General features: G+C 42.7%; 2 protein-coding genes across 2 annotated transcripts in view; one reads left to right on the top strand and one right to left on the bottom strand.

Moving 5' to 3' along the window:
* The window catches only part of LOC133648190 (protocadherin alpha-C2-like), a 206,226-nt gene that overhangs the window by 132,883 nt on the left and 54,218 nt on the right, over positions 1–19,125 (bottom strand). The gene's annotated exons all lie outside the window — the stretch shown is intronic.
* On the top strand, positions 364–4,634 carry LOC133648054 (uncharacterized protein K02A2.6-like). The gene is made up of 2 exons (XM_062043834.1): positions 364–2,863; positions 2,942–4,634. Exons 1-2 carry the CDS (start codon positions 364–366, stop codon positions 4,348–4,350), a joined length of 3,909 nt encoding a protein of 1,302 aa, XP_061899818.1. The 3' UTR covers positions 4,351–4,634.

Genomic DNA, 19,125 nt, shown 5'->3' with positions numbered 1-19,125 from the left:
ATAGTAACTCTGCAGTACTTTAATAAAGTGTATTTCGGCTAAGAACCTTTTCCAGTGGTCCTTGAAAAAGAGCACAAGTTACCACATATTTTTGGCGACGAGGTGAACTGGTTTTTGTTTTTTTCGTGTGTCTCCGGTTTGTTGTTTTGTAAGCTAAGCTAAGTGTGCTAAGTAAGCTAGGCGGCCGTGCGTGACCGACGGCGCCGAGGAAAAACACAGAGGAGAGACGCAGTTCGCAGCAGTGAAGCAGAACGGAGGACGGCAGTGTGTGTCGGCGGCTGCAGAGGAGCAGCTTGAAGAGGAAATAATAAAAGGCACCCGGAGCTACAGAAGAGCTGCGTGGAGAGGGAGCCTCAAGCTAGGATGGCTACATATGGGACTGTCGGTGAATTTGTGGAGGGACACGAGGACTGGACGGAGTATGAAGAAAGGTTGGGACACTTTTTCTCTGCTAATGGGATTACAGAAGAGGATAAAAAGCGCTCTATTCTCCTGAGTGCGTGTGGAGCAAAGACTTATAAGTTGATAAGGAACTTGGCCACACCGCGGAAACCGGGAGAGATCCCATATGATGATCTTGTCACGCTCGTGGGAAACCACCACAATCCAAAACCTTCTGTGATAGTCCAGAGATTCAAGTTTCACAGCTACTTCAGGAGGCAAGGTCAGTCTGTGGCTAACTTTGTAGCCGAGTTACGGCAGCTGTCAGAACATTGTGATTTCGGGGCAGTGTTAGATGATATGCTACGTGACAGATTAGTGTGCGGCATTAATAATGACGCCACACAACGCCGCCTGCTGGGGGAAACTCCACCACTGACGTTCAAGAAAGCTCTGGAAATCTCCCAAGGCATGGAGATGGCTGCTAATAATGCCAAGGATATCCAGAAAGGACATGGAGGAGCACAAACAGCAGCAGTGCACCATGTCAGGAGAGAGACTGGTAAGCATGAAAGAAAAGTGGAGTGTTTTCGTTGTGGAGGGGGACACTATGCAAATGACTGTAAATTTAAAGACGTTGTTTGTCATGCTTGTAACAAAAAGGGACATTTAGCCAAAAAGTGCAGAAGCTCAAAGGGGAAGGGCAAGCCGGGGCTGGGAAAAATGCAGCAGGCTCAGGCAGCCACACATCACCTAGATGAAGAAGATAAAGAGGCTGTGTGTTCTTTTAACATGTTTGGTGTGGAAACGGATGAAGAACCACCTGAGCCTTACTATGCAACAGTCACTGTAGGAGGGCAGGACATTAAGTTTGAGATTGATTCAGGAGCTACAGCCTCCGTTATCAGTGAAGACACTTACAGGAGGACGTGGGGGTTTAACCAGCCTCCCATCCGCCCATCAAAGCTCAAACTTAGGACCTATACAGGGCAGCCCATTCCTCATTTGGGAGTGGTTTATGTGGACATTTTAGCAGAGGGTCAAAAAGCTAAAGGCAGGCTGGTGATCGCTAAAGGCAGAGGGCCCAGTCTTTTGGGCCGCGATGTGCTTAGAAAAATCCGACTCAACTGGCATGAAATAAAATATGCAAGCACAACAGAGGTCACTCTGCAGCGATACAGTGATGTGTTCAAGGATGAGCTGGGAACACTTAAGGGCATGACAGTAAAGCTCCATGTTGACCCTGAAGCCACACCTAGGTTTTTCAAGCCCAGAGCAGTGCCCTATGCCATGAAAGGCAAAGTTGAAGAGGAACTGGAACGATTACAGAAGCTGGGCATCATCAAGCCCGTCCAGTTTTCAAGGTGGGCAGCACCCATTGTTCCAGTGTTAAAGGAGGACAAAACTGCACGGATATGCGGGGACTACAAAGTCACAGTGAATCAGGTCTCTAAGCTGGAGGAGTATCCATTGCCACGCATAGACGACCTGTTTGCGACCCTGGCAGGGGGTAAGCTGTTCACAAAGCTGGACATGAGCCAGGCCTACCAACAGCTACTGCTCGACGAGGATTCAAAAGAGTACGTCACGATCAACACACACAAAGGTTTATTCAAATACAATCGCCTGGTGTTTGGAGTGGCATCCAGTCCTGCCATTTTCCAAAGAACAATGGACACTCTGCTGCAGGGGATTCCGCATGTAGCAGTGTACTTAGATGATATTTTGGTCACAGGGGCCACGGAGGTGGAGCATCTGGCTAACTTGGAAGAGGTGCTGAAGAGACTCTCAGAAGCAGGGCTGCGATTAAAGCGCAGCAAATGTGTGTTTCTAGCACCAAGTGTGACCTATCTGGGACACAGGATCACAGCACAGGGACTCTGCCCAGTGGAAGACAAAGTGAGAGCTATTAAGGAAGCTCCAAACCCCAAATGCATCACTGAACTCAGATCGTTCTTAGGCATGGTGAACTATTATGGCAAGTTTCTGCCCGACCTCTCAAAAGTTTTGGCCCCACTGTACAAGTTGCTTCACAATGACACGAAATGGCAGTGGTGTGAGGAGCAGGAGGCAGCTTTCAAGGAAGTGAAAGAGCTCCTCCATTCAGCAACGCTCCTGGTTCACTATGACCCGGATAAACAGATAACACTTTCATGCGACGCCTCGCCCTATGGAGTCGGGGCAGTTCTTTCGCATGTAATGGAGGACGGATCAGAGAAGCCGGTTGGCTTTGCTTCACGTACCCTGACAAAAGCGGAGCAGGGATACTCACAGCTAGACAAAGAAGGTCTGGCCATCGTGTTCGCTGTCAAGCGCTTTCATCAGTATCTCTATGGTCGCGCATTCAAGATCTACACAGACCATAAGCCACTGATGAGCCTGTTCAGTGAGACCAAATGTATCCCACCGCTGGCCTCAGCCAGGATACAACGTTGGGCGCTCACACTGTCAGCCTACCAGTACGCCATAGAGTACAGAGCAGGTAAGGATAACGCAAATGCCGATGCACTGAGTCGGCTGCCTTTACCTGACACGCCTGCTGTTACTTATGTGCCTCCAGAGACTGTTTTCTCACTGGAAAAGCTGGAAGAGACACCTGTGAAAGCATCCCGGATCAAACAGTGGACAGAGAGGGACCCAGTCATGTCCCAAGTAAAAACTTTCCTTTTACAAGGCTGGCCCAGTGTGATAGAAGGAGAGGAGTTGAGGCCTTATACTAAACGTAAAACTGAACTGAGTCTGCAAGATGGCTGCATCTTTTGGGGTGCGAGGGTCATTGTACCTCCCCCAGGCCGTTCACAGATTGTGGAGGAAATACATGAGACTCATCCAGGTGCATCGCGGATGAAAAGCCTCGCAAGATCCTATGTCTGGTGGCCAGGACTGGATAAGGATCTGGAGGACAAAGTGAAAGGATGCACGCAGTGTCAGATTAATCAGAACATGCCTCCACCTGCTCCTTTGCACCCATGGGAGTGGCCAGACCGTCCCTGGTCTAGGCTACATATGGACTTTGCGGGCCCTTTTAAGGGGCAGATGTTTCTCCTAATGGTGGATGCGCATTCTAAATGGATTGAGGCCCACATCATGAGCAACATCACAGCCCCCACAACCATCGACAAACTCAGGCAAGTGTTTGCAGTACACGGCTTGCCTGACACACTAGTCACTGATAATGGTCCGACTTTCACCAGCGAGTTGTTCAGTGAGTTCATGCAACAGAACGGCATTCATCACATAAGAACAGCTCCTTTCCACCCAGCCTCAAATGGACTGGCGGAGCGGGCTGTTCAGACAGTGAAGGAGGGCCTGAAGCGAATGACAGGTGACTCACTCAGCACTCAGCTTTCACGATTCCTGTTTAAATACCGCCTCACGCCACAGACTACAACGGGGCGCACGCCAGCAGAGATGCTGATGGGGCGTCGGCCCAAGTCAAGACTGGACCTGCTGCGTCCGGACATGAAGGCAAAAGTGCAGGGAAAGCAGGAAAAACAGAAAGAAAGACATGATCAACATGCACGTGAGAGACAGTTGAAACCAGATGACTGTGTCTATGTGAGAAACTTCAGCAGCAACAACAACCAGCAGTGGCTACCTGGGATTATTCTCAAGAGGAGTGGGCCAGTTTCCTACGTTGTTAAGCTGACTGATGGACGTATCTTCCGCAGACATCAGGACCATGTGCGCCTGCGGCAGGATACAGGCTCAGAGACAGACAGTTCCACTGAGTTTCCAGGGGCTGGACCAACAGCAGTAGGGGTGGGTTCGCCAGAGTCTGAGACAAGGACAGAGGCTTCTGTTTCCTCTGGAGAGGATGGACACTCTCACACTGACATCCAGACCTCTCCCAGTCTCCCTACACCAGATCCACCGAAGTCACCCACACCAGCGGTGTCTGCTGGGTCACCAGAGGTAGTGCGAAGGTCGCATCGCACTCGCAAACCTCCAGACAGACTGAATGTGTGACTGAAAGTTTAAATCTGCCATGTTTTCATGTTTTCAGGTTTATATTGCTAAACAGTTGCTGAGACAGTACTTTAAGTTTATGTGTACGCCAGCTAATGATAACCACCGTTTTGGGTTTTCTCAAAGTCCATTTATATTTTTGGGAATGTTGGAATCTAAAGGGGGAGAAGTGTTATAATGTGAACATTCATGAAAGCATTATTAAGTTGCACTCATTAGAACAACGGCAATATAGCCAAGTGCCCACTTGGTGTCGCTGTAGGATAAGGAATGGATGATTTTCGCATGTGCTGTTTACTATGTGATGTCCCTAGGACTTCTGTGTTGTGTACGTGATCCTCCGATAGACAGCAATGTTACGTCGGCTCCGTGTCTGTATTAATAGTAACTCTGCAGTACTTTAATAAAGTGTATTTCGGCTAAGAACCTTTTCCAGTGGTCCTTGAAAAAGAGCACAAGTTACCACAGTGATCTCCTCTCTCACTGTCTAATCTCTTTGTTTCATTTGGATACGAACGACATCCTCCTCTCTGGGAGGAGTCCAGTCCAACTGCATTATGTTTACAGTATCCTAGTCTATATTGCCCTCTAGTGGAATTTTTACACAACTACACTCACAACCAACACCATATTCCACATGGAGCTTGTACAATATGGTCTTTATTTACTTTTCCACTTATAGCGCAACATTACATTAGTGCATGTATATGTCTGTGCACATAATTTTTGGACTTAATACTTAAGCTGATATTTTCATGAATTATTTCTAAAATAGATGTCTCGTTATTTTCACAAATTGATAATAAACAATTTAAAATCTCTTAAATGGTGCAGTGGAAAAATGTATGCATCATTTACAAATTGTCTTTTTACATAAAGGAAGTAAACCATTTCCTCCCACAAGACACAATTCCCACTGTTATTGTCAATATAAAACACATTACAATCAGGCATGTGAAGTATCACGTTGTGTAAAAAGCATTGACTGTGCCCATGCTTATTTCTTAAATTTAAGAACACTAATTTCTGTCGTATGAAAACAACTATAGCAACACACAATCAGCACCATGGATAGTGACGACATCAATATCCTTCACATCTAAATATAATTATTAGTTTGTATTCCACTTATATATACTACTTGGAACCTGAAGTCTGAAAGTGTAAGCAATCTGAGCTTGCCAATAGTGAGGTACGGTATATTATAATTAGAAATACATTCATTTGAAAACAGTATTATTACTGTTACATCATATAGAGCAGTGATTTTCAACCACTGTGCCGCGGCACATTAGTGTGCCGTGATATATTGTCTGGTGTGCCGTGGGAAATTATGCAACTTCACCTAATTGGTGCAAAAAATATTTTTTGCAAATCAATAATCATAATAATGTGCCGTTGTCTAGTGCCTGTGCTGTGTTGCGCTTGGCAGGGTAATCTTGTAATACTCATGTCAGTAGGTGGCAGCAGGGAGTTCATTGCTTTGTACAAGTCGGAATGCGTCGAGGAGGGTTTGTCGTGATCCCAATATGCAGAGCACAGCGGGAGACAGCGTGCAGGTAAAAAGGTATGTAACGCTTAAACCAAAAATGAAGAAAAGGCAAGTCCTGCTAGGAAAAGCCACTGAAGCATAGGGATGGCTATGTAAAACAAAAGTAGAACTGAACTGGCTGCAAAGAAAACAAAAACAGAATGCTGGACGACAGCAAAAACTTACAGCGTGTGGAGCAAAGACGGCGTCCACAAAGCACATCCGTACATGACATGACAATCAACAATGTCCCCACAAAGGAGGATAGCGTACGAACAACTTAAATAGTCTTGATTGCGAAAACAAAGCAGGTGTGGGCAATAGCACTCAAAGGAAGGTGTGAAGCTGCTACAGGAGAACACCAACAAAACAGGAAAGGTCACCAAAATAACAGCGCAAGACAGGAACTAAAGCACTACACACAGGAAACAACAACAAACTCAAAATAAACACGACAACCTCGTGGAGTTTCATTTTTTAACCTTTTCTGCTGCTGGTGTGCCTCCGTATTTTTTTGATGAAAAAAATGTGCCTTGGCTCAAAAAAGGTTGAAAAACACGGATATAGAGTATAGACAGTAAACCGATACGCTTTTTCATATCAGCTAATTGAATTTCATTAGGAAACATTATAACGATTCATATGATTGTTCGCTTTTTTGACTCAAAACACTAAACTACTAAAAGGCCACATATGGTGCAAACATGCTCTGACCAGCATAACTCAATGTTTGCATGTGTTGCAGTACATTCTGTCTTATTTGCTTACTATATCATACAATTGGTGAGACAAAACACACTTAGGACCAGGGGCTGTACTTATCAAGCTTCTTAGAGTGCCATTTTACACTTAAGTCCTGAGAATTTGCGAAATTTAGTCCTACTCTCAAACTTAAGAATAAAAGCTTTTTATCAACGTTCTTAAGTCTAAGAATCACTCCTACTCTCCACGATATTTAAGAGACCTTCAGAGGTGTCTTAAGTGGTTAGGAGTTGCCAGCAGGGGATGGCACTGAGGCGAGAGAGACGTGCGCGAACGTTCAGGGAATGGAACAATGTTTTGGTTTTTTTTTGATGACGAGCAGCTGATCAAACGGTATCGTTTAGACAGAGCGGATATTATTTTTGTCACAGATTTAATACTTTTCGATTCCTTGTTGATTTCTGCATGTGTCTGCAGTGGGCTAGTATATATAGAGCCACCCACACCAGTTTCAAATTAGTTGCCTAATTAATGAATTGGAAAGAAAATGTTATGACAGTAGCGTATGTGTGTGGCCGTGAGGTGAGTGACGTCAGTGAGTGAGTGGGCGAGAGAAGAGAGGGAGCGGTAGCGTGAGTGCCGGCGGGGACTAGTTTGTTTTGTATTATTTTGTAGTTTATTGTCAAAATATACACTCCCATTGTCCATTTAAATATTTCCAAGATATTTCTTTATTCTTAGAAAACGGATTCCATTCCGTGATTGGTCATTTCTATGGACACAGAAATGACGTCACCTAAAATTGCGTTTACGGCACATAGTAATGTCGTAATTCAGCTCTGAGTGTGACACTTAAGATTCAGTCCTACACTTCGCTGAAAGTGTGAGTAAGACGCTTGATAACTAACTTTTAAGTGCAGCTTTCAGCGAAGAATTTATTTACTCTTAAGTCAACTCTTAGCAGACTTCTTAGGAGTAATTCTAAGAAGCTTGATAAGTACGGCCCCAGATCTACCAAGATCCAAATACCACATGCTAAACAGTTTGTTCAAACTAGTGGGTTTGTTGCGCGTGATCTACTAGGACTGCATGTGGGTGGTGCAGGCCACCTGATATAAATTAAGTTTTTGCGTGTACTAAATGGGACATCACCATAGAGACACTCGATTAATTAATGTACATTCATGTTATCATGCTCCTATCTGTAGTGTTTTGTTATGTTTTCAAACATGCAGCAGATATGTACCATATCAGAAAAATCTCCTGATGATTGAGGAAACCCTCATGAAACAGGCCTGTAGAGATGAAATAGTCTTGTGATTTTTTTCCCACACACACATATATATATATATATATATATATATATATATATATATATATATATATATATATATATATATATATATATATATATATATATATATATATATATATATATATTTTTTTTTTTTGTAGGATTCTGAAGACAAAAAAAAAGTGTGCAAGATGTGGCTAATGGTAATCACCTATGTAGCCTTCAAAACCCTCTAAAACTACTTCAAACCCCTCCGTCAACATTTTATATACACACTACAAGTAAATATACTGTATAATGTAGTAACAGAGTCGTTCATAACAATTTTCCGTTTTTTTTCTCATTTTAAACATTACTGGAACTTATTTCATTGGTGCATTTATTTCCGTTCCCAAAGCAACACAATTCCGACTTCCAACAACAAACGTGTGTTCTTCTTCCGGAAAAAAAATGCGTCTGTTTCCTAACCATGGCAGACTATGTAATAGACGACAAAAGTGGCTATTTTGGGACAAATTAAGGTTCACAACCTTGTCTTATTGATGCGCACTATAGAGGATGAACTACTGGTTAAAGAATGTTATCGAGCAAGATGAAAGGGTGAAACATTGGAGCAGACAGAAGCCGAAAGAGTGAGGGCCGGCGTGACTAAATGGGAAGTTGGAACCTAGCTCTTCTGTTAGAAATGGAGTGCTTACCCAAAATCAAGTAGAAACAAATGTGGCCGGCCAGCTTGATCAAACAGACAACTGTTCATCGAGGAAGTCACTATAATATTGATCATGATACACGCAACATGTCATGCATGTTATTACAACTACAGTACAAACACTGTCGAGCTTGCTGTGTACAAACAAAACATGAAACTTACTACTTTACAAATACTGTAATATGATTGTTAATGTTTTTCAGTCAGTACAGATTGGTGCCCTATCGAATTGTGTTGTGCAAGAAGCTAGCAAGACGATGTGTTACTACGCTAAAACAATTAAGTTATTCAGTGTTCGCTCTTACAACAACAATGTCAATACAGATTGGTTATTATACAGGTTACGGAACATAATGAAAGCAGTTTTTGAATGCATTTTTAAAGTGATTTAGTGGCAGAATGGAATGATTTCGTTTGCTGCATTGCTAGCCACCTAGAACAAGCAGAGTATTACAAATTAGAATGCAAAAAAAAACACATGTGTTCTTGTCTCTCATAAGGGTTGTGAACGATCGGCACAATTCCCCCCCAAAAGTGCAGCTCACCTTTAAGTCATCCAGCAGCTATAAAATGATATTGGTGATTATAGACAATTTGTCTGGTAGTTTTATTTGCCAGTCCATATCCTGTGTGTTGGGAAGCATACATGGATGGAGCTGCTGTGCAATCGCCCCCTTTCTCACAACCGAGTATTTAACTGTGTAAGTTTACACATGTACTATTTTTTAGACGTGCTAAATAAGATGCAAAATATCATTCACCGTTGAGTTCTATTCTTGATAAATCAAAATGTGTGTGCAGATTAATTAAATGTGCATCTTCTGCTCCCGGTATTGTGGGTGTTGTGATGACCATCATATATTCTGCGTACTTATGAAGACAGACACGCTAAATGAAGTGCACTGCTTATTCTGCTTGCTAAAGAGACACAATCCTCTGTGTACACGTTTACTAGATGAGCTTTGCATGTGCGATCAAGTTTGCACGTGTTTTAGTACACAAAAACCTTTCGTAGCTCATTATAACCAGTGTTACTAAGTAACGCGTTACTGTAACGCTGTTAGTTTCGGCGGTAACTAGTAATCTAACGCGTTATTTTTTTATATACAGTAACTCAGTTACCGTTACTGCATGATGCGTTACTGCATGATGCGTTACTGCGTTATTTTACGTTATTTTTATGTAGTATCGGCTAGAAACTGAAGATCTGAGTGTGTTTTATTGGAGCGCTCCGGTGGAAAAGAAAAGGGCGTGCTTTCCCCCACCCACAGAAAGCACGCCTCCCCGCAGAGCCGTACTTCGTGTCTAACAACCTTCACTTTACCAGGAAGAGGGTCTTTACAGCTGAGGGTGACTGACGAGCCCGGCGGTTTGTTGCAACTTTGTGACTTTATTGCACGCAGCCATCCACCAAGCGACTCACTGTCGCCGCTCCCTCACCTCTCTCGCCCACTCACTCACTGACGTCACTCACCTCTCATGCTGTCATATCTTAAAGGGCCACACACACACATACGCTACTCTCATAACAACTAACAAGACATCATGGCGAAGCCAGAAGTCGAGTTTTTTAACATGGAGACATTCTCAATACTTTTCTTTTGTCGAGCACAAAGAAAATAAAATTTTAGTTCAATGTAAGTTCTGTCTTGGATCAAAGATCCTATCTACTTAGAGTTCAAGTTAAAGTGCCATTATGTTGCAGCTATTTAAAATAGTTTTGTCAATTTTTTCTGGCCTGAAATAAATTGGCCCTTTGAAACATGTCTTTGTCTTTGTGTGTTGTATGTAGACCACATTGTTTGTGTGTTGTATGTAGACCACATTGTTTGTGTGTTGTATGTACACCACATTGTTTGTGTGTTGTATGTAGACCACATTGTTTGTATGTTGTATGTAGACCACATTGTTTGTGTGTTGTATGTAGACCACATTGTTTGTGTGTTGTATATAGAGCACATTGTTTGTATGTTGTATGTAGAGCACATTGTTTGTGTGTTGTATGTAGACCACATTGTTTGTGTGTTGTATGTAGACCACATTGTTTGTGTGTTGTATGTAGACCACATTGTTTGTATGTTGTATGTAGAGCACATTGTTTGTGTGTTGTATGTAGACCACATTGTTTGTGTGTTGTATGTAGACCACATTGTTTGTGTGTTGTATGTAGACCACATTGTTTGTGTGTTGTATGTAGAGCACATTGTTTGTGTGTTGTATGTAGACCACATTGTTTGTGTGTTGTATGTAGACCACATTGTTTGTATGTTGTATGTAGACCACATTGTTTGTGTGTTGTATGTAGACCACATTGTTTGTGTGTTGTATGTAGACCACATTGTTTGTGTGTTGTATGTAGACCACATTGTTTGTGTGTTGTATGTAGAGCACATTGTTTGTGTGTTGTATGTAGACCACATTGTTTGTGTGTTGTATGTAGACCACATTGTTTGTGTGTTGTATGTAGACCACATTGTTTGTGTGTTGTATGTAGACCACATTGTGTGTTGTATGTAGACCACATTGCTTAGCAGAGTTCAGTGATGCAAATGCATGTCAAGTTGATCAACACATTGTATTATTCTCCAGTGCAATAACAGTACTGAAATGAAGGCTAAAAGGGCATTAATGGGAGCCTTAAAAAAAGGGGGGGGGGGGGGGGAAAGAAGTAACTAAATAGTTACTTTTCACAGTAACGCATTACTTTTTGGTGTAAGTAACTGAGTTAGTAACTGAGTTACTTTTGAAATAAAGTAACTAGTAATTGTAACTAGTTACTGGTTTTCAGTAACTAACCCAACACTGAATATAACCATCAATTTGTTTATTGGGTGTTTTGACTCAAAACATTAAACTACTAAGAGGTCACAGATGGTGCAAACATGCAAAGGTCAACATAACTATGTACCTTACTTGCCTACATATCAGCCAATAAATATACAATTGGTCAGACAAAGGACTCACTGTAGAGCAGAATGCTAAGTCTGAGTGCTGGCAAGAGTAACTAACGCCTACATTATTTCTAAAGAGTTAAAAAATGAATTATTTGGAGACCTGCTATTTTCCCTCAATCACACACACTTTGGACATAGGAGGATGTATATTGGACTTACCTTGTCAGTGTTAGGTAAAGTCTGAGTCCTGGTAAAGGTGTCTCCTCCATTAATACTGATCAGTTCAGCATCTACAGGTGGATAGGGTGCGGGGAAAACCACTACGTCACTCTTGAGTGTGTCTGAGCTGAAACACACGTCATACTGCTGAGTAGCTTTGGAGTAAGACCAGCTCCCGTCAGGATGGGTGGTGATCATTGGGGTGCTGTGCCTGCCGAAAGTGCCGTCTGTCTGTCTGTGGCATCTGACGGCTACTAAAGTGATGAGGCTGAGCAGAAAGATGAGTGACACGGCCACAATGGCGATGAGCAGGTACAGGTGTAAGTCGGAGAAGTTCTCCTCCTTTATGGGCACATGTCTGAACTGAGTGTGGATGTCAGCCGTGCTTTCAAGCACCACCACATCAATAGACACAGTAGCTGACAGGGAGGCTTCTCCATGATCACACACCGACACCACCAAGGGGTGACTTTTCAGGTCATTGTCACTCATTCTCCTCTTGGTGCGAATCTCCCCGGTGCTGGTTCCGATCCGGAACAGATTGTTGTTGCCTTTGGGCTCAGAAAGGTGATAAGAGAGCAGTGCATTGTATCCAGAGTCTGCGTCTACAGCCCTGATCTTTGCCACAAAGTATCCCGCTTCAGCAGAGTAGGGGATGCTCTCACTGTTAATGGAGCTGTGCTCAGAATATGGTGCCAGAATGGTGGGACTGTTGTCATTCTCATCCAGGATAAAAACATTGACAGTCACGTTGCTGCTGAGTGGAGGAACACCAGAGTCTGTGGCCTGAACTTTCAACTGGAACGTCTTTAACTTCTCATAGTCAAACGACTGCAAACTGACTATATCTCCACTCTCTGAGTTGATGTTTATCATTGTAGTTAGTGGCATGGAGTCAGTGCTACTTTGTACAAATGAATAACTCACTTGCCCATTTTGATCAATGTCGTCATCAACTGCAGTCACTCTATGAATTACTGATCCTGGTAAACTATTTTCTTTGATGTAAACATTAATGAGGGGCTCTGAGAAGTGAGGCGGGTTGTCATTAACATCTGAAACCTGAATATAAACTACACGGGTGCAAGATAGAGGTGGACTTCCTTTGTCTACGGCCACAATCGTAATGTTGTAGTGCGGCGCTCTCTCTCTGTCTAGCGGCTTATCCACCAACAGAGCATAATAATTCCTAAAGTTTGTTTTGAGATTAAATGGAGATTCATTGTGAATCCGTGCAGATACGTACCCATTTTCACCCCCATCTTTATCAGAAAGTGACACCAGTGCGACCACCGTACCCACACGAGCATCCTCACGGACTGCGTTTTGCACTGATGTCACTATGACCTCAGGAGCATTGTCATTGACATCCAACACCTCCACCAGGACTTTACAATGAGCGGACATTGGAGGGTTGCCCTTATCAGTGGCCTCCACTCTTATCTCATATGCTCTTTTTTCCTCAAAATCAATGTGATCTTTAACCTTAATTACACCTGTTTGACCTTCAATTTCAAAGACGTCGAGCACATGATCTTGGTCTTTATTCCGCAATGAGTACACAATGTCACCATTTAGTCCCTCATCAGCATCAGTGGCGTTCACTGCAATGACTATCGTGCCCAAAGGGGCATTCTCTCTCAGTGTAGTTTTATATAAAGATTCGCTGAACGTGGGGATGTTGTCGTTGATGTCTAAAACGTTGACTACGATCTGAGAGGTGCCTGACTTTGATGGGTTGCCTCCGTCGACAGCGGTCAGTGTCATGGTGATGACAGGCTGCTTCTCTCGGTCAAGCGCTTTCTTGAGCACCAGCTCAGCAGACACACTGCTGCCTGCTTTGTGCACCGCTAATGAGAAATGCTCATTTTGGCTTAACTTATATGAGCTGATGCCATTTTTACCCACATCTGCATCACTGGCTTCAGACAATGCAAATTTAACCCCTGGTAATGTGCTCTCAGCAATATATAAATTCTGCATTCTTGTTGTGAATAACGGCGCGTTATCATTGACATCTAAAACATCCACAGCAATGCGATACAGCTTTAAAGGGTTGTTTATCACCGCCTCCACACTGATAGAGCATGTCAGCTCCTCTGCACACAGCTCCTCTCGGTCTATCCTTTCATTTACATAAAGAGCTCCAGTCTTTAGATTTACCTCCAGGAATGTCTTCTTTGCCGTGGCAACAATCTGAAACAAACGGGATTCCAGGTCCTGTATATTAATGTTCAAATCCTTGGCAATGTTTCCAACGAGAGAACCCGGGTGTAACTCCTCTGAGATGGAATACGAGAGCTGCCCTGACGCTGTTTCCAGCAAAAGAATCCCCAAAAAGATCCCTAAATAGCTCCATCTGCAAGGCATATTTGTACCCAGAATGGTAAAAAAAAAAAGCATACAGTTAAAAATCCAATTTTGTTGCGAGTCTGAGTCTATTCCTCCGTCTTCTGTGTCTCTATAACAAAGACTGAGCAGAAATCCCCTCTGCTTGAATACGTGGAGGCGCCTCAATTCATGGACGCGCCACTCTTGACACTGATGGATCAACAGCGACGTTTGGTGGCCACAGTGGTTAATTGCAGGGGCGAGTTAATTTATTCAGTCATGGGTGTGTTGCTCTTAAGAAACCATAACAAACACTGAGGAAAAAAAGCAACCATTTTTATTGCAGCACAGAAACCTTGAAATATATCAGTTTTTTTTTGTTCTTTGTGTGTGTGTGTGTTTTTTTACAGCAACAGTGGGAAGTACTGCACAAATACACTATACTGCACTATATAAAGTACATGTGCATGCAGAGAAAGAAGTATATATCTATTTAATTAGTCCCATGAGGGAAATGCATGAAGACATGCAAGGATGTTGGGGTGTATTTTGGTGTTCCTCCACAATTTGTCATCAATTTGTCTGAACGTCCTCTTGTTTGCTAATCCCGGAATTAATCCTCGGATTCATAAACTCTGGTCCAATATGGCCCCTCTGTGGAAAACATGATTTGATTTGAGAAAAAAAAAAAATAATAATAATCATCACAGACTGATCCACAATCATCTCCTAGCCCCAATATGCATTATTAAGACCCACTTTTATTCTTTGGCTTTTAACACTACGTGAGTTGTGTGGTCTTTTGTCCTCTGTTGTCCTGTGTGGTTAGAGTTAGGGTTATAAATGTTGTCTATTTTACTGTTTTAATTGGTTTTACCCTTTAAAATCGTTTTTAATCATATTTATTTTTTATATTGTCTCGGTATTGGTTTTCTATTCATTTATTCTTTGTTTTTATTCAGTCATTGGTGTAGCATAATATTGTTTTTAATATTGTTTTTAATATCATTTTTAATATTGTTTTTAATATTGTTTTTAACATGGCTGTGCAGCACTTTGGAGACATTCTTGTTGTGTAAATGTGCTATATAAATAAAGTGGATTGGATTGGATTGGATATTAATAATACCTCATAATGACTCTTATGCATAATATCCATACGACAATATGATGCACGTTCAACAATACAATGACACTAAAAGCACCCTTCATCTGCTAAAAAAAATATACATTTTCCAATCACATGATGATGATTCATAGTTGCAGATTACTATAGTGCGCATGATTTGAGCCTGGCTTATCTTCCTTATAAAATCAACATCCCACACTAATATTAGAATTTACTCAGCACATTAAAGGCAAAATTCATCTTTTAAAAGCATGTAGTTCAGCACAGTGCTGCCCAGGAGCCTGCTGACCCCGTGACCTTATTTGGTGGCGATTTTAGCGTAAACCTCTTACTTTCCAAGAAATAAACCACACTGCTGCTGTTTTTGCATTCAGAATGCATGATCAGCTGCTGTAATAGCGGATCCACCTTGACAGCGAAGTCTGCTTTCTTTCCCACTCAGCACTTGGAAAAGCAAACAATGTGTAAAAGATGCTTAACACGCTGGGCTGCCTCCGCACCTCGCTGTCTGATGTGAGACAACTCAGATAAGTCTAACGCGGAAACGATGCATCTTATTTGTACTTGCCACTGTGTGTGCATGGATTAGGTCACCCTCCCTTAGGAAATGCTTATCACATAAATAAGTGATAAATTAAAGGCCTACTGAAAGCCACTACTACCGACCACACAGTCTGATAGTTTATATATCAATGATGAAATCTTAACATTGCAACACATGCTAATACGGCCGGGTTAACTTATAAAGTGACATTTTAAAATTCCCGCCACACTTCCGATTGAAAAAGCCTTCGGAGGATGAGTATGCGTGTGACGTCAATCATTGAATACAATACAAAAAAGCTCTGTTTTCATTTCATAATTCCACAGTATTCTGGACATCTGTGTTGGTGAATCTTTTGCAATTTGTTTAATGAACAATGGAGGCTGCAAAGAAGAACGTTGTAGGTGGGATCGGTGTATAGCGGCGGCTGTAGCAACACAACAAGGATTACTCACTTGGATAGCAGACGCGCTAGCCGATGCTAACCGGCCACCGGTTAGCATCGGCTGAAGTCCTTCGTCGCGCCCTCATTCGCTGGAACGCAGGTGAGCACGGGTGTTGATGAGCTGGGCAGATGAGGGCTGGCTGGCGTAGGTGGAGCGCTAATGTTTTTATCGTAGCTCTGTGAGGTCCGGTTGCTAAGTTGCTAAGTTAGCCTTAGCGTCGTTAGCAACAGCATTGTTAAAGGCCTACTGAAATGATTTTTTTTTATTCAAACAGGAATAGCAGATCCATTCTATGTGTCATACTTGATCATTTCGCGATATTGCCATATTTTTACTGAAAGGATTTAGTAGAGAAAATCGACGATAAAGTTCGCAACTTTTGCTCGCTGATAAAAAAAAAGCTTTGCCTGTACCGGAAGTAGCGTGACGTCACAGGAGCTAGTATTCCTCACAATTCCCCGTTGTTTACAATGGAGCGAGAGAGATTCGGACCGAGAAAGTGATGATTACCCCATTAATTTGAGCGAGGATGAAAGATTCGTAGATGAGGAACGTTACAGTGAAGGACTTGAGAGGCAGTGATGGACGTATCTTTTTTCGCTCTGACCGTAACTTAGGTACAAGCTGGCTCATTGGATTCCACAATCTCCTTTTTTATTGTGGATCCCGGATTTGTATTTTAAACCACCTCGGATACTATATCCTCTTGAAAATGAGAGTCGAGAACGCGAAATGGACATTCAGTGCATTTTATCTCCACGACAATACATCAGCGAAATGCTTAAGCTACGAGCTAACGTGATAGCATCGTGCTTTAACTGCATATAGAAACAAAAAAATAAAGCCCTGACTGGAAGGATAGATAGAAAATCAACAATACTATTAAACCGTGGACATGTAAATACACGGTTAATGCTTTCCAGGCTGGCGAAGGTTAACAATGTTGTGCTAACGACGCCATTGAAGCTAACTTAGCAACTTAGCAACGGGACCTCACAGAGCTATGCTAAAAACATTAGCTCTCCACCTACGCCAGCCAGCCCTCATCTACTCATCAACACCCGTGCTCACCTGCGTTCCAGCGATCGGCAGAAGGACGAAGGACTTCACCCGATGCGTTTGGCGGCCCGGAGACGTAGGAAGTCAAGGTGAGGTCGGCGGCTAGCGCGGCTAGCGCTCCAACAAAGTCTTCCTGGTTGTGTTGCTGTAGTCCGCTGCTAATACACCGATCCCACCTACAACTGTCTTCTTTGCAGCCTTCATTGTTCATTAAACAAATTGCAAAAGATGTCCAGAATACTGTGGAATTATGAAATGAAAACAGAGCTTTTTGTATAGGATTCTACGGGTACCATAACTTCCGTTACTCGGACTTCGTCACGCGCATACGTCATCATACCGCGACGTTTCAGCCGGATATTTCCCGGGAAGTTTTAAAAGTCACTTCATAAGTTAACCCGGCCGTATTGGCATGTGTTGCAATGTTAAGATTTCATCATTGATATATAAACTATCAGACTGCGTGGTCGGTAGTAGTAGGTTTCAGTAGGCCTTTAAGATTTGCCAGGCTGAGATCTATTAACCGTGTAGTTACATGTACATGGTTTAATACTATTGTTGATCTTCTGTCTATCCTTCCAGTCAGGGATTTCTTTATTTTGTTTCTATCTGCATTTGAGACAGATGCTGTCACGTTAGCTCGTAGCTATCACGTTAGCTCGTAGCTATCACGTTAGCTCGTAGCTAATGCTAATGAGCTTCGTCGATGTATTGTCGTGGAGATACAAGTCACTGTTAATGTCCATTTCGGGTTCTCGACTCTCATTTTCAAGAGGATATAGTATCCGAGGTGGTTTAAAATACAAATCCGTGACCCACAATAGAAAAAGGAGAGAGTGTGGAATCCAATGAGCCAGCTTGTACCTAAGTTACGGTCAGAGCGAAAAAAAATATGTATTTCACTGCATTCTAGTCCGTCACTCTAACGTTCCTCATCCACGAATCTTTCATCCTCGCTCAAATTAATGGGGTAATGGTCCGAATAGCTCTAGCTGCGTTGAAAACAATAGGAAAATATGAGGGAGTGAACAACTGACAACGTCACGCTACTTCCGGTAGGGGCAAGGTTTTTTTTTATCAGAGACCAAAAGTTGCGAACTTTATCGACGTTGTTCTATACTAAATCCTTTCAGCAAAAATATAGCAATATCGCAAAATGATCAAGTATGACGCATAGAATGGATCTGCTATTCCCGTTTAAATACAACAAAATTCATTTCAGTAGGTCTTTAAGGTTGAAAAAAAAAAACTCCAATAGGAGACTTTTTGTGTGAATAAATACAGGTGAGCTTCATCATCTGCATTTATTTTCTGTGGTTTATTTAGTAGAATAAGGAGTAGTTTGCAAAAAAAAAAAAAGAAGCAGAGTGTCAAAGTGTGTCACGAGCAGTGTATTTTTGGTGTGCTCATTCCATTATTAAAGAGCTTGCACCACATGTGGAGGAGCTGTAGCCAATCGCTTTGGTATAGCTGTCCGTTATGTGTGCGCGCTTGTGAGCGTGCGTTAAGATGGTGTGCGCACCGAGAGGGGGGAGGGCGACATCTGAACGCGCTCCAAGGCGAGCGCTCCCCTCTTTTTGTCTCTCCCATCCTCCTCGCTTTTTCCTCTCGCCTTGTCTCTATAGCAACGCCATCACAGACACATTACCAACCCATGCGTGTGTTTAAAAAAAAGGAAATAAAAATAACATTGGGAGTTTTTGACCCTTTTTGAATCCAACCGCATCCACAAAGCAGGAACAGTCTGGCAACAATTGCATCCATGCACCTTATGCATTGGTAATGTTGTACTGCTGCAGCATCGCCTGCTTCTATTCTGCAACGCCCTCCCGCAGCCCTGAAGAGAGCATGACCTTTTCAGTCAGCCCATGCACACTGCCCTCCCTGGGCCAAGGCTCTGGAGACCACCCCCCACGC

Source organism: Entelurus aequoreus, linkage group LG04, assembly GCF_033978785.1.
Source record: "Entelurus aequoreus isolate RoL-2023_Sb linkage group LG04, RoL_Eaeq_v1.1, whole genome shotgun sequence".
Classification (NCBI taxonomy): domain Eukaryota; kingdom Metazoa; phylum Chordata; class Actinopteri; order Syngnathiformes; family Syngnathidae; genus Entelurus; species Entelurus aequoreus.
Note: the sequence above shows the minus strand (reverse complement) of the source record. Positions and strands in the feature narration are given on the sequence as shown.